At 47.6% G+C, this 24,039-nt stretch overlaps 2 protein-coding genes across 2 annotated transcripts in view; both read left to right on the top strand.

Annotated features, from left to right (window-relative positions):
- The window catches only part of LOC136626392 (pregnancy zone protein-like), a 600,260-nt gene that overhangs the window by 549,615 nt on the left and 26,606 nt on the right, over window positions 1-24,039 (top strand). The gene's annotated exons all lie outside the window — the stretch shown is intronic.
- The window catches only part of LOC136626787 (alpha-2-macroglobulin-like protein 1), a 172,763-nt gene that overhangs the window by 134,673 nt on the left and 14,051 nt on the right, over window positions 1-24,039 (top strand). The window contains exons 30-31 of the mRNA XM_066601792.1: window positions 6,507-6,669; window positions 6,857-7,068. Of these exons, the coding sequence (XP_066457889.1) occupies window positions 6,507-6,669; window positions 6,857-7,068 (375 nt within the window). The remainder of the gene's footprint in view (window positions 1-6,506; window positions 6,670-6,856; window positions 7,069-24,039) is intronic.

The raw sequence follows: 24,039 nt of genomic DNA, 5'->3' as shown, positions 1-24,039 counted from the left end.
AAAACATTCTGTAACCTTTGTAAAATCAACCATTCCACACAGAGCCAGTACTCATCAAGCCATTTTCCTGTCAACTTCATTCAATGCTACAGTAGCCTACATTCCTTCACTGTCTAATTCCAGGACTAACTGCATTACGTAATCATTCCTTTTTTCTCTGAAAGTGTCTCTACTGCTGCCAGCTATCCCTAATCCTTATCAGTGCTACTGTCACCCATAGTAACCTGTCCCCTCAGTGTGGATACTACCTGACACTTGTCTTAAGGAGACAATGCGTATTCCTCTAGATTTTCTACCTAAAATCTAGAACTACTATGGCTAACAGCCAACAACGCTATACTGACCTTATTTTGCGGAAAGGAAAAAATAAAAACAAACAAACAATAACTGAAAACAGCCATATGCTTACTAATACAGAAGGGCAAATATGTGCACCACCTGAGCATGCAAGCAGCCAAATGCCAAATGAGGGAGCCAATTACACCTGTGGAGGACACCGATGAGACAGCCTCTCATACAAGGGGAATGACTTCCTGGTGTAAACTCCTACACGGAATAGATAAAAATTGCCAGACCATTCTGATACATGTGGTGCACCATGCAGACTAGTAACCTATTAATGACACTATGTCAGTTTGGCGGGTTGCCCTGCACCTCAAAAAGTGAACCACATTGGTTCTGTCACCCCGGGCTCCCCAGGCATTTATAAGGCGCACTGCATGTGAATAATACATAATAAATACGAGGTATTAGATGGATTTTAGCCAAAAACCTGAGCTCACAAGCCAACGTCAAGGCTGCTCACTTTTTGTGAGTCCCTACACTAATATAAATGTATCACAGAAAGAGAAATATAAAAACAAACAAATCAATGTGGTTCACTTTTTGAGGTGCAGGGCAACCCACTGAACTGATATGGCATCATTAACCCCTTAGTGACCAAGCCTGTTTGCGCCTTAATGACCAGGCCAAATTTTGCAAATCTGACATGTGTCACTTTAACATGCAAAAACACCAGAAAGGTTTTGCATATCCAAGCGATTCTGACATTGTTTTTTCGCCACATGTTGTGCTTCATTTAGGCGGAAAAAATAGACCGATAGAAATTGTGTTTATTTATTAAAAGCGCCAAAATTGGGAACATTTTGAAAAAATCGTCATTTTTTCACATTTCCAACTGCAATATCTTAAATATGTGCAAACATAATATAGAAATTTTTGCTAAGATTTATATTTCCACCCGTTTACTTTATTTTGGGCGCACATTGGAAAAACTTTCGTTTTTTTTTAACTATTTAGGAGACGTACAAATTTAACATTACTTTTTAGCATTTTGAGGAACACTTTGTTTTCCTATACCAAGCCGAGATTGTAAAGGCTCATGAGTGTCAGAATAATAGATACCCCCCCAAATGACCTCATTTTAAAAACTACACCCCTTAATGTATTCACTGAGGGGTGTCATGAGTATTTTGACCCCACAGTTTTTTTTCAGGAATTAATTCAATTTAGAGGAGAAAAAGTAAAATTTCATATTTTTGCAAATCTGTCATTTTAAAGACATATTTTTTTCCTATAGTTTACATTAAAATCAGGATTTACACCCCAAAATGGATACCCCTATTTCTCCCGTGTTCAGAAATATACCCATTGTGGCCCTATTGTTATATCTGAGTCCACAACGGGGCCCAAAATGAAAGGAGTAGTCAGTGTCTTTCAAAACAGAAATTTTGCTTGAAGTCCTTTTAGGCCCCATAGCACACATGTAGAGTTCTTGAGCGCCCAAAACCATAGAAAACCCCCACAAATGACCCCATTTTGAAAACTAGACCCCTTAAGGAATTTATCTAGGGGTGTACTGCATATTTTGACCCCACAGTTTTTGAATGAATTCAAACCAAGCAAAAGGAAAAAATTGTGATTTTCGTTTTTTCGGCAATTCTGTCATTTTAAAAACAGCTTTTTTTGTACAGCACACATATGAAGGAAGACTTGCACCCAAAAATGGATACCCCTGTTTGTCCTGTGTTCAGAGACATACCCATTGTGGCCCTAATCTTATGTCTGGATACACAACGGAGCCCAAAATGAAAGGAGCGACCGGTGGCTTTCGGAACACAAATTTTGCTTGAAGTCCTTTTAGGCCCCATTGCCCACTTGTAGAGTTCTTGAGCGCCCAAAACCATAGAGAACCCCCACAAATGACCCCATTTTGAAAACTAGACTCCTTAACGAATTTATCTAGGGGTGTACTGCGCATTTTGACCCCACAGTTTTTGAATAAATTCAAGCAAAGCAAAAGGAGAAAATTTGGATTTTTGTTTTTTTGGCAATTCTGTCATTTTAAAAACAGCTTTTTTTGTACAGCACACATATGAAGGAAGACTTACACCCCAAAATGGATACCCCTGTTTGTGCTGTTTTCAGAAATATACCCATTGTGGCCCTAATCTTATGTCCGCATGCACAACGGGGCCCAAAATAAAAGGAGTAATCGGTGGCTTTCAGAACATAGATTTTGCTTGAAGTCCTTTTAGGCCCTATTGCCCACTTGTAGAGTTCTTGAGCGCCCAAAACCATATAGAACCCCCACAAATGACCCCATTTTGAAAACTAGACCCCTTAACGAATTCATCTAGGGGTGTACTGCGTATTTTGACCCCACAGTATTTGAATGAATCTAAGCAAAGCAGAAGGAAAAAGTTACGATTTTCAATTTTTTTGGCAATTTTTTCAATTTAACAACAGTTTTTTTGTACAGTGCACATAGGAACTGAAGACGTTCACCCCAAAATGGATACCCCCGTTTTTCCCGAGTTCAGAAACATACCCATTGTGGCCCTAATCTACTTACAGGACGCATGGCAAGGCCTATAAAGGACGGAACACCTGTTGGATTTTAGGGCACAACTGAATAAATTCCAGGCCCCATTGCTTATTTGTACAGAATAAAGATTGACTCCCTAAAAATTCCCCCCCTCCCCCTCCGCGCCCTTTTTGGCGTTCGCAAATCTTAGATAAAAGTAAAAATGTGAACTGTGTAGTATTTCCGAAGACAGGGGTAATTACGGAGGCTGGTTGGAATGGGCCCATGGGGCAATAAAACCGGGTATCCCCCCCCCCTCCTCTCATGCTTTTTGGGGGTATTTCATGACCTCAGTGGCGGGTATGGGGTGTAAAAAGTGGCGTTCCGTGAGTCTCCGTAAGCTTGATGAGGTGCGGCGGTCTCACACAGAAGGCGCTCAACAAGGTGCTCCTGGAACTGCAGGAAAGCGAGCGTTCCCGGGGCTTCTTGTAAAATACGTATCACAGGTAGCGGTCTGAATAACGCCGGGCTCACGCGGGTGCAGGCGGAATCCGCTTGCGGAGGCCCACAGCGGATCCCATCTGTGAGCCCGGCTGTGACCCTGCGTACGGCTGCGTAATGTACTGCGCATAACTGCGTACTCACACAGGCGGTCATGCACAGTACACCTTTGTTTGTATTTCCCGCACCCTCGCTTAGCGATGACGCGGGTACCCGCAGCCCGTATACAATGTAGTTGCGTATGGACTGCGGGTATATCCGCGACCATGGAGCACAATGGGCTCTATGTTGCCTATATCCGCAGTAAAATAGAACCTGCTGCGTTCTCTTTTCTGCGAGTGGATTACGCAATTCTGACCCGCTAATGTGAGCGGAATTGTGTAATCCAATGCGATTGATCTGCGTATTACCACGGATCAGACGCATGCGGAATCCGTAATTCCTATCCGGTCATGTGAGACCGGCCTAAGGTAGATCGCTACCTTTTTATCACGTGACCGAGGACCGCTCAACGAGGCCACCCGTCACTGCTCCAGGCTCTCTGTGACCGTTGGTCGCTGGGAGCAAGGAGATTTTAAGTTTCCTGGGCTCCCCGACTCCTGCGCATGTGTCCGGCTTTTTGCCGGCAATCGCATGTGCAGAATCCTGGAAGGTCCACGGAGGAAGATAGCGTCGAGATTCAAATACGCAGGCCTCCGGTAAAAAGATTCATCTCCTCTCACCGATCGCATCAGTGAGGGGAGATGAAACTTCAAATTTTTTTTTTTACTTTTACGTGATCGCCATTATTGGATAATGGCGAACACGTGACCAGGAACCGCTCACCGCGGACCCCCATTAAATCTCCATGCTCTTGGCTACGTTTTGTAGCCAGGAGCAGGGAGAATTTAAATTATCCTGGCAATCCACAGCTTTTGCGCATGCGCCCGCCATTTTGGCGACGGGCGCGTGTGCAGAAGCTGTGGTAAGGTCCGCGGATAAATCTGGGGGCCCTAGGTACGTACTTTCATCCTCCCTCATGGATATGATCTGTGAGGGGAGATGAAACGTACGCTTTTTAAACTTTTAAAAACTTTTTTTTACTTTTTTTTTTTTTTACTTTTTTACACTTTTTTCTCACTTTACATGATCACTGTCATCCATTGGATGACAGTGATCATGTCCCCGGTATAATCTCTCTGCTCCTAGCTACACATGGCAGCCAGAAGCAGAGGGATTTTAAATTTCCCGGGGCTCGAGCCCGTCTGTTCACGCGCCCGATGTCAATCATCGGGCGCGCATGCGCAGACGGGGATTCGGGTCCCGGGACATCGGGACACCACTGAGGACTGGGGGTGAGTATTTTCACCTCCCCTCATGGATCCGATCCATGAGGGGAGGTGAAACTGACTTTTTTTAAACTTTTTTTTAACTTTTTCGCGATCGCCGCTAACCATTGGATAACGGCGATCGCGGTACCGGGGACCGCTCACCGCAGTCCCCGCTGACATCTCCTGCCTCCCGGCTACCTACAGGAGCCGGGAGCCAGGAGATTTTAAATCTCCCGCGCCGCCGGGCCTTCTGCGCATGCGGCTGACGTAATGCCGCCTGGCGCGCATGCGCAGAAGACCGGCTTCGGGCCCCGGAGCGGCAGGAGAGCGGGGAGCAGCGTGCCAGACCTCGGTGAGTAATTTCAGCTGCTCCGATGGATCCGATCCATCAGAGCAGCTGAATCTTTAACTTTTATGTACTTTTATTTACTTTTTTTGCGATCGGCGCTATCCATTGCATAGCGCCGATCGCAATGCCGGGGGGGGGCTCCGAACAGCCCGGGATGACAGCTCCATGCTGTCAGCTACCTGCGGACACCGACAGCATGGAGCTGTCACGTCCACAGCCCGAGGGGCACTATTCTCTGCAGGAAGCATGTTTTTACGTCCTCAGAGAATAGAGCCCACTTCGGGAGGACGTAAAAACACTATGGGCTGGTCGTTAAGGGGTTAATAGGTTGCTAGTTTTCATGGTGCACCTCATGTATCAGAATGGTCTGGCCTTTTGTGTCTACTCTGTGTAGGGGTTTACACCAAACAGCCAACCCCTTCCGTATTAGGAGGTTGTGTGAGTGGCTGTCTCATCACTGTGCTAAACAGGTGTAAGTGGCTGCCTCATTTGGCATTTGGCTGCCTACATGCTGAGGTGGTGCACATATTTGCCATCCTGTATCAGTAAGTATATGGCCATCTTCATTGATTATTTTAGAGAAAACATCTAAGACAAACAACATATCATCAAGACACAGAGGTCATGGGGCAGAGGGGTTCTGAATATTTCTACGCAATTCAAAGAATTTCCTGCAGATCATTTATAAAAATGTTGAACAACACTGGGCCCAGGACAGAGCCTTGTGGTACCCCATTTGACACATTCCTCAAATTCCTATGGGAGGGTACTAAAAGGGGCATTGGGGTAGTGCCAGGATGAGGGGAGTGTGCAGAGATTAATCATTTTTGCAAGAAGAGAAAGTTAACAACACCAATCAGAAGAGACATCACTTTTGATTACTGGAGGTAACTGCCCTCTAATCACTATCACTGCGTAGAACTGGTATCTGACTATTATATGGTGACTGCATTAGACCGCTAGTATCATCCCTGCCTGCATTGATAAGTGACTTTATATACTCAGTGACACAGCATAAAGTTCTTTGCAAAGTATTTTCGACAGCCATGAAGAGAAGTTGTGAGGGGGAAATAAGCTTTTAGCTACGCTCTTACTTTTGGCCCTTATGTACTCACCGTATGACAAATGATCAATTATATGATGTGGATGTATTAACTTGGAAAGGGTGACTAAATTGAGATGGAACCACTGACATGAATAGGAGTATGCAAGTCCGTATGCTGTGTAAATGACATGCTATTATTAAGGACGCGTTTTAGTTCAAAACATGTCCATATTTTTTGGGTGCATTTCCCTTTTTCACATATTTTTTTTTATAAATAAAGGGTTATTTTTTAATAAGAAGATGAGTGATGTAAACTTTGTTGAACTTGGTTCCCATGTGGATTGTCCTGGCCTATACGATATCACCATATAATATCCTATATCAGTGTCCTTATTGTATGAAACAAGTTGCCCCACGGCTGGGGGGTAATCTGCCGAACAGCACTGCAAAATTCTACACATTTCAAACTATAATGCTGTTTGTGTTCTGCTGTAGGATCCTGTTGTGGAGAAGGGACTGAAGTGTATTCAGAATGAGCCTCTACAGAACGCCACCACCTACAAGCTGGCACTAAAGGCGTATGTGTACACACTGGCTGACAATGAGGAGAACAGAGCTGCTGTCATGGAGAAGTTGTACGAAAAAGCCAGCAAAGCAGGTAAAGTGCAAATTATCTACATCTGATCCCATTTATTCATCTCTTCTAGATCTGCAGTGACATAGTGCCATCTTCCTGGCATAGACATACTGCTGGGTTAGTCTCTGCAGGGACACACATGAGGCTCCGGTGGTCTTACCTGTATCCCTCCATGTATCCTCAGGAGTATTTCTATTTTTCTCTGCAGATGGTTTACTGTACTGGACCCAGGAGACCAAATCCAATTCGGAATCCTATTGGTCAAAGCCAAAATCCGTGGATGTGGAGATGACGTCCTATGTCCTCCTGAGCTTGGCCTCTATTAAAAACCCAACAAAACAGCAGCTAGGAGATATGGCAGCGATCATCCGCTGGTTATCTAGACAACAGAACTCAAGAGGTGGTTTTAGCTCCACTCAGGTACGAGGCAGCGAATCAAATCTCATTAAACTACTTCATTACACCTGAACAATAAGCAAGAAAGCAGAGACTGAAGCTTAAATTCGCACACTGATGCTTCCTGTTGGGGCTATTGCAGCCCCTTCTCCACTGGTTGTCTACCTCTCTGACCTCTTTTTTTTTTCATACTCCAATCTGAAATCTCTTAATTCAAAATGTGGTTTTTCTGACATTAAGGGTTCCCACCCACTGGTGTTTGTTTTTTTCTTGGGCTGCGAGAGCGAGTGAAAATACTCGCCTCGCAGCGCAAGAAAAATGCTGCAATATCGCCAGTGTTTTCAATGGGGCCAGCGGCAGCAGCGCTAGCCCTATTGAAAACATAGGGTGAATACCGCAGACTTCTGCCACAGCTGTGGCAGGAGTACAGGATGCTATCCTATTGCTTTCAATGGGGTCAGGGCTGCTGCCAGCTTTGTTCCAGTAGCACAGGCTGCTCTGTCCATTCAGTGGAGGGAGCAGGGAGAGCTTCTCTATGCTGCTACAATATGAGGCCTTTCTAATCCCTCCAACAGAGTTTGAGGCCACTGTAGTTCTCCGAGAACAGTATGAGGCCACTGTAGTTCTCCCAGAACAGTATGAGGCCTCTGTAGTTCTCCCAGAACAGTATGAGGCCTCCGTAGTTCTCCTGGAACAGTATGAGACCTCTATAGTGCTCCCAGAACATTATGGGGTCTCCGAAGTGCTCCCAGAACAGTATGAGGCCTCTATAGTGCTCCCAGAACAGTATGAGGCCTCTGTAGTGCTCACAAAATAGTATGAGGCCTCTGTAGTGCTCCCAGAACAGTATGAGGCCTCTGTAGTGCTCCCAGAACAGTATGAGGCCTCTGTAGTGCTTCCAGAACAGTAGAAGGTCTGTGTAGTGCTCCCAGAACAATATGTGGCCTCCTTAGTGCTCTCAGAACAGTATGAGGCCTCTGTAGTGCTACCAGAACAGTTTGTGGCCTCTGTAGTGCTCCCAGAACAGTATGAGGCCTCCATAGTGCTCCCAGAACAGCATGAGGCCTCTATAGTGCTCCCAGAACAGCATGAGGCCTCTATAGTGCTTCCAGAACAGTATGTGGCCTTCATAGTGCTCCCAGAACAGTATAAGGCCTTTGTAGTGCTCCCAGAACAGCATGAGGCCTCTATAGTGCTTTCAGAACAGTATGTGGCCTCCATAGTGCTCCCAGAACAGTATGAGGCCTCTGTAGTGCTTCCAGAACAGTATGAGGCCTCCGTAATGCTCCCAGAACAGTATGAGGCCTCCGTAGTGCTCCCAGAACAGTATGAGGCCTCCGTAGTGCTCCCAGAACAGTATGAGGCCTCCGTAGTGCTCCCAGAACAGTATGAGGCGTCCGTAGTGCTTCCAGAACAGTATGAGCCCTCTGTAGTGCTTCCAGAACAGTATGAGGCCTCCGTAGTGCTCCCGGAACAGTATGAGACCTCTATAGTGCTCCCAGAACATTGTGGGGTCCCTGAAGTGCTCCCAGAACAGTATGAGGCCTCTATAGTGCTCCCAGAACAGTATGAGGCCTCTGTAGTGCTCACAAAATAGTATGAGGCCTCTGTAGTGCTCCCAGAACAGTATGAGGCCTCTGTAGTGCTCCAAGAACAGTATGAGGCCTCTGTAGTGCTTCCAGAACAGTAGGAGGTCTGTGTAGTGCTCCCAGAACAATATGTGGCCTCCTTAGTGCTCTCAGAACAGTATGAGGCCTCCGCAGTGCTGCCAGAACAGTTTGTGGCCTCTGTAGTGCTCCCAGAACAGTATGAGGCCTCTGTAGTGCTCACAGAACAGCATGAGGCCTCTATAATGCTTCCAGAACAGTATGTGGCCTCCATAGTGCTCCCAGAACAGCATGAGGCCTCTGTAGTGCTGGCAGAACAGTATGAGGCTTCTGTAGTTTTCCCAAAACAGTTTGAGGCCTCCGTAGTACTCCCAGAACAATCTGTGGCCTCTGTAGTGCTCCCAGAGCAGTATGAGGCCTCCATAGTGCTGCCAGAACAGTTTGAGGCCTCCATAGTGCTGCCAGAACAGTATGAGATCTCTGTAGTGCTCTCAGAACAGTATGAGGCCTCTGTAGTGCTCCCAGAACAGTATGAGCCCTCTGTAGTGCTCCCAGAACAGTATGAGGCCTGTGTAGTTCTCCCAGAACAGTATGTGGCCTCTATGGTGTTTCTAGAACAGTATGAGGCCTCTGTAGTGCTCCCAGAACAGTATGTGGCCTCTGTAGTGCTACCAGAACAGTATGTGGCCTCTTTAGTGCTGCCAGAACAGTATATGGCCTCTGTAGTGCTCCCAGAACAGCATGAGGCCTCTATAGTGCTCCCAGAACAGTATGTGGCCTTCATAGTGCTCCCAGAACAGTATGAGGCCTTTGTAGTGCTCCCAGAACAGCATGAGGCCTCCGTAGTGCTCCCAGAACAGTATGAGGCCTCCGTAGTGCTCCCAGAACAGTATGAGGCCTCCGTAGTGCTTCCAGAACAGTATGAGGCCTCCGTAGTGCTTCCAGAACAGTATGAGGCCTCCGTAGTTCTCCCGGAACAGTATGAGGCCTCTGTAGTGCTACCAGAACACTTTGTGGCCTCTGTAGTGCTCCCAGAACAGTATGAGGCCTCCATAGTGCTCCCAGAACAGCATGAGGCCTCTATAGTGCTCCCAGAACAGCATGAGGCCTCTATAGTGCTTCCAGAACAGTATGTGGCCTTCATAGTGCTCCCAGAACAGTATAAGGCCTTTGTAGTGCTCCCAGAACAGCATGAGGCCTCTATAGTGCTTTCAGAACAATCTGTGGCCTCCATAGTGCTCCCAGAACAGTATGAGGCCTTTGTAGTGCTCCCAGAACAGCATGAGGCCTCCGTAGTGCTCCCAGAACAGTATGAGGCCTCCGTAGTGCTCCCAGAACAGTATGAGGCCTCCGTAGTGCTTCCAGAACAGTATGAGGCCTCCGTAGTTCTCCCGGAACAGTATGAGACCTCTATAGTGCTCCCAGAACAGCATGAGGCCTCCGTAGTGCTCCCAGAACAGTATGAGGCCTCCGTAGTGCTCCCAGAACAGTATGAGGCCTCCGTAGTGCTTCCAGAACAGTATGAGGCCTCCGTAGTTCTCCCGGAACAGTATGAGACCTCTATAGTGCTCCCAGAACAGTATGAGGCCTCCGTAGTGTTCCCAGAACAGTATGTGGTCTCCGTAGTGCTCCCAGAACAGTATGAGGCCTCTGTCGTGCTCCCAGAACAGTATGAGGCCTCTGTCATGCTCCCAGAACAGTATGAGGTCTCTGTCGTGCTCACAGAACAGTATGAGGCCTCTGTAGTGCTCACAAAATAGTATGAGGCCTCTGTAGTGCTCCCAGAACAGTATGAGGCCTCTGTAGTGCTCCCAGAACAGTATGAGGCCTCTGTAGTGCTTCCAGAACAGTAGGAGGTCTGTGTAGTGCTCCCAGAACAATATGTGGCCTCCTTAGTGCTCTCAGAACAGTATGAGGCCTCCGCAGTGCTGCCAGAACAGTTTGTGGCCTCTGTAGTGCTCCCAGAACAGTAGGAGGCCTCTGTAGTGCTCCCAGAACAGCATGAGGCCTCTATAGTGCTTCCAGAACAGTATGTGGCCTCCATAGTGCTCCCAGAACAGTATGAGGCCTCTGTAGTGCTGGCAGAACAGTATGAGGCCTCTGTAGTTTTCCCAAAACAGTTTGAGGCCTCTGTAGTACTCCCAGAACAATCTGTGGCCTCTGTAGTGCTCCCAGAGCAGTATGAGGCCTCCATAGTGCTGCCAGAACAGTTTGAGGCCTCCATAGTGCTGCCAGAACAGTATGAGGTCTCTGTAGTGCTCTCAGAACAGTATGAGGCCTCTGTATTGCTCCCAGACCAGTATGAGCCCTCTGTAGTGCTCCCAGAACAGTATGAGGCCTCTGTAGTTCTCCCAGAACAGTATGTGGCCTCCATAGTGTTTCCAGAACAGTATGAGGCCTCTGTAGTGCTCCCAGAACAGTATGGGCCTCTATAGTGCTTTCAGAACAGTATGTGGCCTCCATAGTGCTCCCAGAACAGTATGAGGCCTCTGTAGTGCTTCCAGAACAGTATGAGGCCTCCGTAATGCTCCCAGAACAGTATGAGGCCTCCGTAGTGCTCCCAGAACAGTATGAGGCCTCCGTAGTGCTCCCAGAACAGTATGAGGCCTCCGTAGTGCTCCCAGAACAGTATGAGGCCTCCGTAGTGCTCCCAGAACAGTATGAGGCCTCCGTAGTGCTCCCAGAACAGTATGAGGCGTCCGTAGTGCTTCCAGAACAGTATGAGCCCTCTGTAGTGCTTCCAGAACAGTATGAGGCCTCCGTAGTGCTCCCGGAACAGTATGAGACCTCTATAGTGCTCCCAGAACATTGTGGGGTCTCTGAAGTGCTCCCAGAACAGTATGAGGCCTCTATAGTGCTCCCAGAACAGTATGAGGCCTCTGTAGTGCTCACAAAATAGTATGAGGCCTCTGTAGTGCTCCCAGAACAGTATGAGGCCTCTGTAGTGCTCCAAGGACAGTATGAGGCCTCTGTAGTGCTTCCAGAACAGTAGGAGGTCTGTGTAGTGCTCCCAGAACAATATGTGGCCTCCTTAGTGCTCTCAGAACAGTATGAGGCCTCCGCAGTGCTGCCAGAACAGTTTGTGGCCTCTGTAGTGCTCCCAGAACAGTATGAGGCCTCTGTAGTGCTCACAGAACAGCATGAGGCCTCTATAATGCTTCCAGAACAGTATGTGGCCTCCATAGTGCTCCCAGAACAGCATGAGGCCTCTGTAGTGCTGGCAGAACAGTATGAGGCTTCTGTAGTTTTCCCAAAACAGTTTGAGGCCTCCGTAGTACTCCCAGAACAATCTGTGGCCTCTGTAGTGCTCCCAGAGCAGTATGAGGCCTCCATAGTGCTGCCAGAACAGTTTGAGGCCTCCATAGTGCTGCCAGAACAGTATGAGATCTCTGTAGTGCTCTCAGAACAGTATGAGGCCTCTGTAGTGCTCCCAGAACAGTATGAGCCCTCTGTAGTGCTCCCAGAACAGTATGAGGCCTCTGTAGTTCTCCCAGAACAGTATGTGGCCTCCATAGTGTTTCTAGAACAGTATGAGGCCTCTGTAGTGCTCCCAGAACAGTATGTGGCCTCTGTAGTGCTACCAGAACAGTATGTGGCCTCTTTAGTGCTGCCAGAACAGTATGTGGCCTCTGTAGTGCTCCCAGAACAGCATGACGCCTCTATAGTGCTCCCAGAACAGTATGAGGCCTTTGTAGTGCTCCCAGAACAGCATGAGGCCTCCGTAGTGCTCCCAGAACAGTATGAGGCCTCCGTAGTGCTCCCAGAACAGTATGAGGCCTCCGTAGTGCTTCCAGAACAGTATGAGGCCTCCGTAGTGCTTCCAGAACAGTATGAGGCCTCCGTAGTTCTCCCGGAACAGTATGAGACCTCTATAGTGCTCCCAGAACAGTATGAGGCCTCCGTAGTGCTCCCAGAACAGTATGTGGTCTCCGTAGTGCTCCCAGAACAGTATGAGGCCTCTGTCGTGCTCCCAGAACAGTATGAGGCCTCTGTCATGCTCCCAGAACAGTATGAGGTCTCTGTTGTGCTCACAGAACAGTATGAGGCCTCTGTAGTGCTCACAAAATAGTATGAGGCCTCTGTAGTGCTCCCAGAACAGTATGAGGCCTCTCTAGTGCTCCCAGAACAGTATGAGGCCTCTGTAGTGCTTCCAGAACAGTAGGAGGTCTGTGTAGTGCTCCCAGAACAATATGTGGCCTCCTTAGTGCTCTCAGAACAGTATGAGGCCTCCGCAGTGCTGCCAGAACAGTTTGTGGCCTCTGTAGTGCTCCCAGAACAGTATGAGGCCTCTGTAGTGCTCCCAGAACAGCATGAGGCCTCTATAGTGCTTCCAGAACAGTATGTGGCCTCCATAGTGCTCCCAGAACAGTATGAGGCCTCTGTAGTGCTGGCAGAACAGTATGAGGCCTCTGTAGTTTTCCCAAAACAGTTTGAGGCCTCTGTAGTACTCCCAGAACAATCTGTGGCCTCTGTAGTGCTCCCAGAGCAGTATGAGGCCTCCATAGTGCTGCCAGAACAGTTTGAGGCCTCCATAGTGCTGCCAGAACAGTATGAGGTCTCTGTAGTGCTCTCAGAACAGTATGAGGCCTCTGTAGTGCTCCCAGAACAGTATGAGCCCTCTGTAGTGCTCCCAGAACAGTATGAGGCCTCTGTAGTTCTCCCAGAACAGTATGTGGCCTCCATAGTGTTTCCAGAACAGTATGAGGCCTCTGTAGTGCTCCCAGAACAGTATGTGGCCTCTGTAGTGCTACCAGAACAGTATGTGGCCTCTGTAGTGCTGCCAGAACAGTATGTGGCCTCTGTAGTGCTGCCAGAACAGTATGTGGCCTCTGTAGTGCTCCCAGCATAGCAGAAGGCCTCTGTAGTGCTCCCAGAACAGTATGAGGCCTCTGTAGTGCTCCCAGAACAGTATGAGGTCTCTGTAGTGCTCCCAGAACAGTATGAGGCCTCCGTAGTGCTCCCAGAACAGCATGTGGCTTCCGTAGTGCTCCCAGAACAGTATGAGGCCTCTGTCGTGCTCCCAGAACAGTATGAGGCCTCTGTCATGCTCCCTGAACAGTATGAGGTCTCGGTCGTGCTCCCAGAACAGTATGAGGCCTCTGTAGTGCTTCCAGAACCGTATGTGGCCTCTGTAGTGCTTCCAGAACAGTATGTGGCCTCCGTAGTGCTTCCAGAACAGTATGTGGCCTCCGTAGTGCTTCCAGAACAGTATGTGGCCTCCGTAGTGCTTCCAGAACAGTATGTGGCCTCTGTAGTGCTCCCAGAACAGTATGTGGCCTCCGTAGTGCTCCCAGAACAGTATGTGGCCTCCGTAGTGCTCCCTGAACAGTATGAGACTTCCGTAGTGCTCCCAGAACAGTATGAGGTCTCTTTAGTGCTCCCAGATCAGTATGAGGTCTCTGTAGTGCTCCCAGAACAGTATGAGGCCTCCGTAGTGCTCCCAGAACAGTATGTGGCCTCCGTAGTGCTCCCAGAACAGTATGAGGCCTCTGTCGTGCTCCCTGAACAGTGTGAGGCCTCTGTCATGCTCCCAGAACAGTATGAGGTCTCTGTCGTGCTCCCAGAACAGTATGAGGCTTCTGTAGTGCTTCCAGAACCGTATGTGGCCTCTGTAGTGCTTCCAGAACAGTATGTGGCTTCCGTAGTGCTTCCAGAACAGTATGTGGCCTTTGTAGTGCTTCCAGAACAGTATGTGGCCTCTGTAGTGCTCCCAGCATAGCAGAAGGCCTCTGTAGTGCTCCCAGAACAGTATGAGGCCTCTGTAGTGCTCCCAGAACAGTATGAGGTCTCTGTAGTGCTCCCAGAACAGTATGAGGCCTCCGTAGTGCTCCCAGAACAGCATGTGGCTTCCGTAGTGCTCCCAGAACAGTATGAGGCCTCTGCCGTGCTCCCAGAACAGTATGAGGCCTCTGTCATGCTCCCTGAACAGTATGAGGTCTCGGTCGTGCTCCCAGAACAGTATGAGGCCTCTGTAGTGCTTCCAGAACCGTATGTGGCCTCTGTAGTGCTTCCAGAACAGTATGTGGCCTCCGTAGTGCTTCCAGAACAGTATGTGGCCTCCGTAGTGCTTCCAGAACAGTATGTGGCCTCCGTAGTGCTTCCAGAACAGTATGTGGCCTCTGTAGTGCTCCCAGAACAGTATGTGGCCTCCGTAGTGCTCCCAGAACAGTATGTGGCCTCCGTAGTGCTCCCTGAACAGTATGAGACTTCCGTAGTGCTCCCAGAACAGTATGAGGTCTCTTTAGTGCTCCCAGATCAGTATGAGGTCTCTGTAGTGCTCCCAGAACAGTATGAGGCCTCCGTAGTGCTCCCAGAACAGTATGTGGCCTCCGTAGTGCTCCCAGAACAGTATGAGGCCTCTGTCGTGCTCCCTGAACAGTGTGAGGCCTCTGTCATGCTCCCAGAACAGTATGAGGTCTCTGTCGTGCTCCCAGAACAGTATGAGGCTTCTGTAGTGCTTCCAGAACCGTATGTGGCCTCTGTAGTGCTTCCAGAACAGTATGTGGCTTCCGTAGTGCTTCCAGAACAGTATGTGGCCTTTGTAGTGCTTCCAGAACAGTATGTGGCCTCCGTAGTGCTTCCAGAACAGTATGTGGCCTCCGTAGTGCTCCCAGAACAGTATGTGGCCTCCGTAGTGCTCCCAGAACAGTATGAGACTTCCGTAGTGCTCCCAGAACAGTATGAGGTCTCTTTAGTGCTCCCAGATCAGTATGTGGCCTCCGTAGTGTTCTCAGAACAGTATGAGGCCTCCGTTGTGCTCCCAGAACAGTATGTGGCCTCTGTAGTGCTCAGAAAGCATAGACATCTTATTGTACAGGTACATGTTTGTATTCAATTGGAATCTTTTCCAAAAGACTGAACCCCTAACAAAAGGAAACATACTCTTATACAATCCACGCAAAGATATTCATTAATTATCTAAAAACAAACTGATTGGTTACATTTCACTACAGTATTACACAGGTGCAGTAACTCTTTAACCCTACAACTGCTGTTTCATCTCCTGTACTAAAATAGGCATACTTTTTTACCTCCTTTTTACAACACGCACCATCTTATTTGTGTTAACTCTTTCTTATCCAAATCCCAGCAACCACACCTCTGCCGCAGTATGAGGCCTCCCAAGTGTCCCCACCACAGTATGAGGCCTCTGTTGTACCCTCACCACAGTATGAGGCCTCCCTCGTGTTTCCACCACAGTATGAGGCGTTCATGGGGCCCGAACTACAGTATGAGGACTTCCTATTGCCCCACCACAGTATGAGGCCTCCCTTGTACGCTCAAGGGAGCATCCAGAACTAAAATAGAATAACATTTCACCATTATACAACCTTTCCGCCTTTCTTGACCATTTCAAATGAAAATGTTTTTTTTCATCCTCATCCTACATTTTATTTATATACAAAATACGCTTGTGAAAATCGCACTTTCACAGAAACAATGCTATTTTTAAAATCAAAAACGCATAGCCGTGAAAAATCGCATGTTGGTAAGCATGATATTGGGGAATATCCTGTGTGAGAAAGTAGGGCACGAGGTGGACACAAATTGCATCTTCTGAATGCCCAAAATGTCAACCTTGTCATGCAATACACCTCTCCATACCAAGGATCTTTTAAATGCTGAATTCAGCCCTTTAGGATTAAGAGAACATTTTTTAAGTGACATATTAATCATGGAAATGAATCACAAGTAAAGTGGACCCTCAGAGCACTGCCAAATTTTAAAGGGGAATAGGGAGAAAGGGAAACAAAAAGATTTATTACAAATAAAATTGTCCAAGATTGGCACAGGAGAAGGCCAACTGAGAAACCTTCTCTAAGCATAATGCTCTGTAACAGCAACAGCTTAAATGAAGGCAACAGAAAAGACATCTGTACTAGCAGGAATCAAAGCCTGCTCAACTAGGGAAGAGCAGAGAGTGTGCCTGATGAAGCATCACCTTTTGTTATGGAGAGGAAGGGGCAATACCTGTCTATCCTGCCTCTGTTCTTGATTACTCATGGATTTGCTGTTCCAAGTGCACTTGCCACTACCAACTGTCACAGCAGAGCCTCGATCGATCACTGTAGTGAGATTGCGAGTTTGGAGTCGTTAGAATACAGGCTGATTTTTATCCAGCTTTCCTGGGCTTCTGCACGCATGCAAAGCAAAAGCTCAAATCACCACCTGATCCGTTGCAACAGCTCCCGTACTCTACAATGCCACGCACATGCACACTGCCACCACCAGCTGTTATGGTAGCTGGAACCCAGAGTTATGAATTATGAACCCAATCCTTGGAGTTATGATTTGTTTTAAAATGGGCAAGGCTTAACTAATAAATTGTAGATTTATTCCAGAAAAAGACTAGCAGTCTATACAGAAGTATACAGAAAAATATGTTACATGTGAGTATAAGGGAACACCGTATTAATACACAACAGGACAGTTTTTTAAAAAAAAACAGGACAAAATTAAAAGAAAGTTATCTAATTTTGGGAGACACGGCCCAAAGGGTCTGTTCGCCAGAGTTCCAGAAAGCAAAAACAGGACAGTTCATATGCAGCAGCATATCTCTGTGGTCTGACAATTTGGACCTGTGGAGTCCCAAATTACAAGGGATTCCCGCAAACACACCTTCTCCCTGCCCCCTCTGAGCAGATTTGGAGAGAGGTGGGTGGGATTCATATAAGCTCTGGAAAATCATAGTTCCCCATTTCAGTCATATCTCGGCAGGAGGCCCTCTGATCAGGAATATAGGTCCGGCATATTTCTAGTCATAATTTTATCTATTCTATCAAGCGTGACACGTAAATTATGCCCAGGTACACAGATATGCTATTTGGGGTGATACTGAGCTCGTACCGCAACATGTGTGGTTTTTTGTTCAGCTGGCCCGCCTGATTCTGAAAATATATTTCCCATCAGGCTAGGACCTACACACAACAAAATATCCTTCATTAAAAGATTTTCTTCTCATGTGAATTGTGAATTGGATGTCTATAAGAAACACCCAAGGTGTCAATCCGCATGGGCAGGTGGTCAATTAGCATATCCCTGTCACTAGCTAGTTTTATTGCTATTGCAACAAAGTCTTTCCTGGCCTCTTGTACATCAAAAGACCTGGACCATACAGCCAGGCCTGACTGGGGTGATATAAAAATGGATGCTGAGACACGTCTAGGGCCTGACACACACATAATGTCTGACGGCCTAGCAGTCTCTACATCACACCCTCCATTCTGGAATACTTTTGTCAATGATTCAGTGAGTTGCAGAAGACAGTTTCCTATCCTGAGGCCACCTGGCAGTGGTTTTCGCTAGGTTGTTCTGTGGGTTTTCTAGATTGCTTAGCTCCCAGCATTTTTTCACCATTATCTGGTTTGTAGAAAGTGTAAGAGATACCATCTTTGTGTAAAATAAAGTTTGTAAGAAAGACCCACTTATACAACATTTTCCCTGCCAAAACATAGATGTAATGTGTGGGAAAGCTTTTCTGGCTTGTATGGCAATTGAGGATAAAACAGCAAATAGTTGGATATTTGTTAACAGGCCAAGTAACACCACAGCCTTTTCTGGAAGCAAACATTAGAGCCTCCTTAATATGGTAGAAAGTAATCCTTGCTAAAACAGTGTGAGGAACATGATCAGGGAGGAATTTGGGTCTTTGTAGGCAATGTGCCCTATCTATAATGAGTTCCTGAGTAGGGTTAGCTGGCAAAAAAATTTTTTATTAGCTGGGTCACAAAGTCCTTCAATTCTGTTGGACTAACATTATCTGAGATACCCCAAAACTTTTTTAAGCTCTGTCTATTATGGTCTTCCATTGTGTGGTGTTGGGATCTCATCCTAGACAAAAACTGAGAGCCAGGATGAGATCTCATTGCCACACAATTAGAGAGGGAACAACTCAACTACCTGTGTAAAAACATTTTTGTGGTCACGGACATAACATGGAACATATGAGAGTTATCATACTGAAGAGCAAATTCAAGCTGCAGTGTCACAAAAGAATTTGGAAGTATACATTTTTAGCCATTTTTGATACCCTCAAAAATGGAATGAACCTCGGAAGGGGTTCTTGCATCAGTGAGGACTATGAAAAGTCAGAAAGAGGTCAAGAGGGATGTCCTTGGGGAGGGCGCCTGGGGGGGTGGTGTGGTCAGAGGATGGCATCATCTCTCCCCAAGGAGGGCGCCTGGGGGAGTGGGGTGGTCAGAGGATGGCATCATCTCTCCCCAAGGAGGGCGCCTGGGGGAGTGGGGTGGTCAGAGGATGGCATCATCTCTCCCCAAGGAGAGCACCCAGGAGAGGTGCTATTCGCAATCATTATTTTACAAACTTGGTAAAAACTCATACTTTGATTTGAAGGAATGCTGCCATCCAATAGGTGGCGCTGCAGAGGTATTGTTCCATTCCCTTTGTTTGCAGGTCTGAAGGAGAGATTTCACATTCCTTTCACATTCCTTGTCACTGCACTGATCATTTACTATTATGGTCTTCCCACCCTGCAACTTATTTAAATGCTGTTCATCCCAACATGTCTGTGCCCTCTTACCCTCTGTTTCTGGTATTTATTGAGTGCAGATTAAGTTCACCATGTTCCTGCCCTCCCATGTGATCATGTGTATTTCTGAAATACGTCATTAGATTTGTTCCATTTTGCCTAAGGAAGGACCCTGTGAGGTCTGAAAGCTCGCTATGACATCATGTATTTTTGTTAGCCATTAAAAGCTCTTATAGCTACATTATCACCGGGGCAGTAATCCTTCAAATAAATCTGGAAATAGTCACTGAAGTAGAACTTATTAAAACTTACTAACTTTTTTCAAAATATATTAAAATCTTGGGTGGACAGGACAAAACATATATCACACAAAGAGAGAGCCTTGGGGATTTGAATTATGATGACAGTATCCCTTGGCTCCACAAAATAAGAACCAGTTTAATATTAACCAAGTGCCCAACGGATACTGTACATCAATTCACTCCGTAGTTGTTTATAAAGTGTGTGGTACGATGACCTACAACCGTTAAAAGGACACGGTCACTGAAACGCTAAAAAAGCCCTTTTAGACTCTTTCAGGTGTCCCCCTTGTTTGAGGATCCCCAAATTAAATACACTTTGTTCAGAGAGTCAGACAGTAACGTACTGCATGCACTTCAATTATGCAGATTTAAGTCCTCTTATTAGATTTGTTATACCCCATTTATGATTCATATATGGGGAGCCGGGTACACTGTGTTAGCCCTTTACGTTTTATTATTGTAAAAAGAAAACATGTGATTGTGAGGAAAGGGTTAATATATGGTCCAAATATAAGTGCAAAGGAACAGCACTTATGAGGCATGAAATCTGAATGCCCCCATGCTGTTTTATCAAAATAGGAGATTTGTAGAGCCCAGCAGACAAGGGGTTAAATTTTCACACATTCAGGAATTTTATCAGTTTATTCCAGCCAGCGATAGTGATACAAAGTGCTGATTTCCATAGGTACTGGTCAGAACAATTCCCTCCTTTCTCCACCCAGATAAATATCAAAGGATGACAGGAAAGGGTTAATTGTGTAGAAGTGGATTACTGAATGCAAAAAAGGTCCCAATTTCAGCTCCATGTGTCCTATTTTAATAGCCCAGAGACCAAGTTCCTTGATCCTGATTAGGTTGTTAGGACCGTTGTATAGTACCAGCTTCAGTGAGCCAGAGCGCCCCTAGGGTTAATAGCGCACTATTGAAGACAGCTCACACCACAATGTCCCAATAATGACCCTCCTCAGAGGTATATAAGTATAAGTGAAAGATCCTCCTGACTTTCACAGCACTAGCCGCTGTGATAGATAGCTAGCTAGATCGGTACTGCAATGACCGCCCGACAATAGAAACCGGGCAGCCGGCTAACACTTTACTGACTGACTGCCTGAAACAAAGTAGTTAGCTCACTATTCTACATCATCGACACGTTTCTGCAGTTTGTAGCAAATATACTGCTTCATCAGAATGAATCAAAGATAAAGAATAGAGAAGGGAGCGGCCGTGATAACTGGCGGCATCCCGATAGTGAGTGCCGCGCATCTGCTTAGGACAGCTCTTATATATGAGAAGCCCCTCCTTCCCTCTTTCTCCCTGACCAATCCCAAATCCTGTTTGGGATACATCCATTCCCCCTACTCTCTCGCGATAAATGCTTCATGTCAGTGTAAGTTGCTGGTTCAGCACTGGACAGCTCCCTGCTATCTTGATCCTGAACAGCAGGGTTTGAGCGCAGGGATCAGCACTTGACAGCTCCCTGCTATCGTGATCCTGAACAGCAGGGTTTGAGCGCAGGGATCAGCACTGGACAGCTCCCTGCTATCGTGATCCTGAACAGCAGGGTTTGAGCGCAGGGATCAGCACTGGACAGCTCACTCCACACAACTGTAACGCAGAACATTAAAAGGGGTCTCGTATGTGATAAGAATAGAGATGAGCGAGCACCAAAATGCTCGGGTGCTCGTTACTCGGGACGAAGTTATCGCGATGCTCGAGGGTTCGTTTCGAGTAACGAACCCCATTGAAGTCAATGGGGGACCCGAGCATTTTTGTATATCGCCGATGCTCGCTAAGGTTTTCATTTGTGAAAATCTAGGCAATTCAAGAAAGTGATGGGAACGACACAGCAATGAATAGGGCAGGCGAGGGGCTACATGTTGGGCTGCATCTCAAGTTCCCAGGTCCCACTATTAAGCCACAATAGCGGCAAGAGTGGCCCTCCCTCTCCCAACAATTTTTACTTCATACCTTAGCTAAGCACCACACTACCTCCAACAATCACACAATCACTGCCTGCATGACACTCCGCTGCCACTTCTCCTGGGTTACATGCTGACCAACCACCCCCCGCACGATCCAGTGTCCACAGCGCACACCAAACTGTCCCTGCCCAGCCTTCAGCTGCTCTCATGCCACGCCACACTCATGTCTATTTATAAGTGCGTCTGCCATGAGGAGGAACCGCAGGCACACACTGCAGAGGGTTGGCATGGCTAGGCAGCGACCCTCTTTAAAAGGGACGGGGCGATAGCCCACAATGCTGTACAGAAGCAATGAGAAATCCAATCCTGTGCCACCTCCATCTGGAGCTGCACACGTGGGCATAGCAATGGGGAACCTATGTGCCACACACTATTCATTCTGTCAAGGTGTCTGCATGCCCCAGTCAGACCGCGGTTTTTTATAAATAGTCACAGGCAGGTACAACTCCGCAAAGGGAATTCCGTGTGCACCCACAGCATGGGTGGCTCCCTGAAACCCACCGGCGGTACATAAATATATCCCATTGCATTGCCCAGCACAGCTGAGGTAATGTCGTGCTTAATGCAGGTGGGCTTCGGCCCACACTGCATGCCCCAGTCAGACTGGGGTTCTTTAGATGTGGACACATGCAGTTACAACTCCCTGTGGACCCACGGCATGGGTGGCTCCCTGGAACCCACCGGCGGTACATAAATATATCCCATTGCAGTGCCCATCACAGCTGAGGTAATGTCAAGCTTAATGCAGGTGGGCTTCGGCCCACACTGCATGCCCCAGTCAGACTGGGGTTCTTTAGAAGTGGACACATGCAGCTACAACTCCGTGTGGACCAACAGCATGGGTGGGTGCCAGGAAGCTACCGGCGGTACATAAATATATCCCATTGCAGTGCCCAACACAGTTGATGTAACGTCAGCTGTAATGCAGGTGGGCTAAAAATTAATTGGATTACACTGTAGGCGAGGGCCCCCCAAAATTGGTGTACCAACAGTACTAATGTACCTCAGAAAAATTGCCCATGCCCAACCAAGAGAGCAGGTGAAACCCATTAATCGCTTTGGTTAATGTGGCTTAATTGGTAACTAGGCCTGGAGGCAGCCCAGTTAAAATAAAAATTGGTTGAGGTGAAAGTTTCAACGCTTTAATGAGCATTGAAATGTATAAAAATTGTTTACAAAAATTATATGACTGAGCCTTGTGGGCCTAAGAAAAATTGCCCGTTCGGCGTGATTATGTGAGGTTTCAGGAGGAGGAGCAGGAGGAGGAGGAGGAGGAATATCATACACAGATTGATGAAGCAAAAAGGTCCCCATTTTTGATGGTGATAGAGAACGATTCTTCCATCGGCGGGTGCAGCCTACGTATTACTTAGGTATCGCTGCTGTCCGCTGATGAAGAAAAGAAGTCTGGGGAAATCCAGGCTTTGTTCATCTTGATGAGTGTAAGCCTGTCGGCACTGTCGGTTGACAGGTGGGTACGCTTATCCGTGATGATTCCCCCAGCCGCACTAAACACACTCTCTGACAAGACGCTAGCCGCAGGACAAGCAAGCACCTCCAGGGCATGCAGCGCAAGTTCAGGCCACGTGTCCAGCTTCGACACCCAGTAGTTGTAGGGGGCAGAGGCGTCACCGAGAACAGTCGTGCGATCGGCTACGTACTCCCTCACCATCCTTTTACAGTGCTCCTGCCAACTCAGCCTTGACTGGGTACCGGTGACACAGTCTTGCTGGGGAGCCAGAAAGCTGGCAAAGGCCTTGGATAATGGTCCCCTGCCTGCGCTGTACATGCTGCCTGATCTCTGCGCCTCCCCTGCTACCTGGCCCTCGGAACTGTGCCTTCAGCCACTAGCGCTGTCGGATGGGAAGTTTACCATCAGTTTGTCCACCAGCGCCCTGTGGTATAGCATCATTCTCAAACCCCTTTCCTCTTCGGGAATGAGAGTGGAAAGGTTCTCCTTATACCGTGGGTCAAGCAGTGGGTCTGGCCAGTAATCCGTAGTGGCCAGAATGCGTGTAACGCGAGGGTCACAAGAAAGGCATCCTAACATGAAGTCAGCCATGTGTGCCAGGGTACCTGTACGCAACACATGGCTGTCCTCACTAGGAAGATCACTTTCAGGATCCTCCTCCTCCTCCCCCTCCGCCTCTGGCCATACACGCTGAAAGGATGACAGGCAAGCAGCATGTGTACCCTCAGCAGTGGGCCAAGCTGTCTCTTCCCCCTCCTCCTCATGCTCCTCATCCTCCTCCTCTGGCCATACACGCTGAAAGGATGACAGGCAAGCAGCATGTGTACCCTCAGCAGTGGGCCAAGCTGTCTCTTTCTCCTCCTCCTCATGCTCCTTCCCCTCCTCCTCCTCCTCAACGCTGAGATATAGACATGAGGGTGCTCTGACTATCCAGCGACATACTGTCTTCCCCCGCCTCCGTTTCTGAGTGCAAAGCGTCTGCCTTTATGCTTTGCAGGGAACTTCTCAAGAGGCATAGCAAAGGAATGGTGACGCTAATGATCGCAGCATCCCCGCTCAGCATCTGGGTAGACTCCTCAAAGTTTCCAAGGACCTGGCAGATGTCTGCCAACCAGGCCCACTCTTCTGTAAATAATTGAGGAGG

Source organism: Eleutherodactylus coqui, chromosome 4 (assembly GCF_035609145.1).
Source record: "Eleutherodactylus coqui strain aEleCoq1 chromosome 4, aEleCoq1.hap1, whole genome shotgun sequence".
In the NCBI taxonomy this organism is placed as follows: Eukaryota; Metazoa; Chordata; class Amphibia; order Anura; family Eleutherodactylidae; genus Eleutherodactylus; species Eleutherodactylus coqui.
The sequence above is the reverse complement of the archived record's forward strand: the minus strand, read 5'-3'. Positions and strand labels throughout refer to the sequence as shown.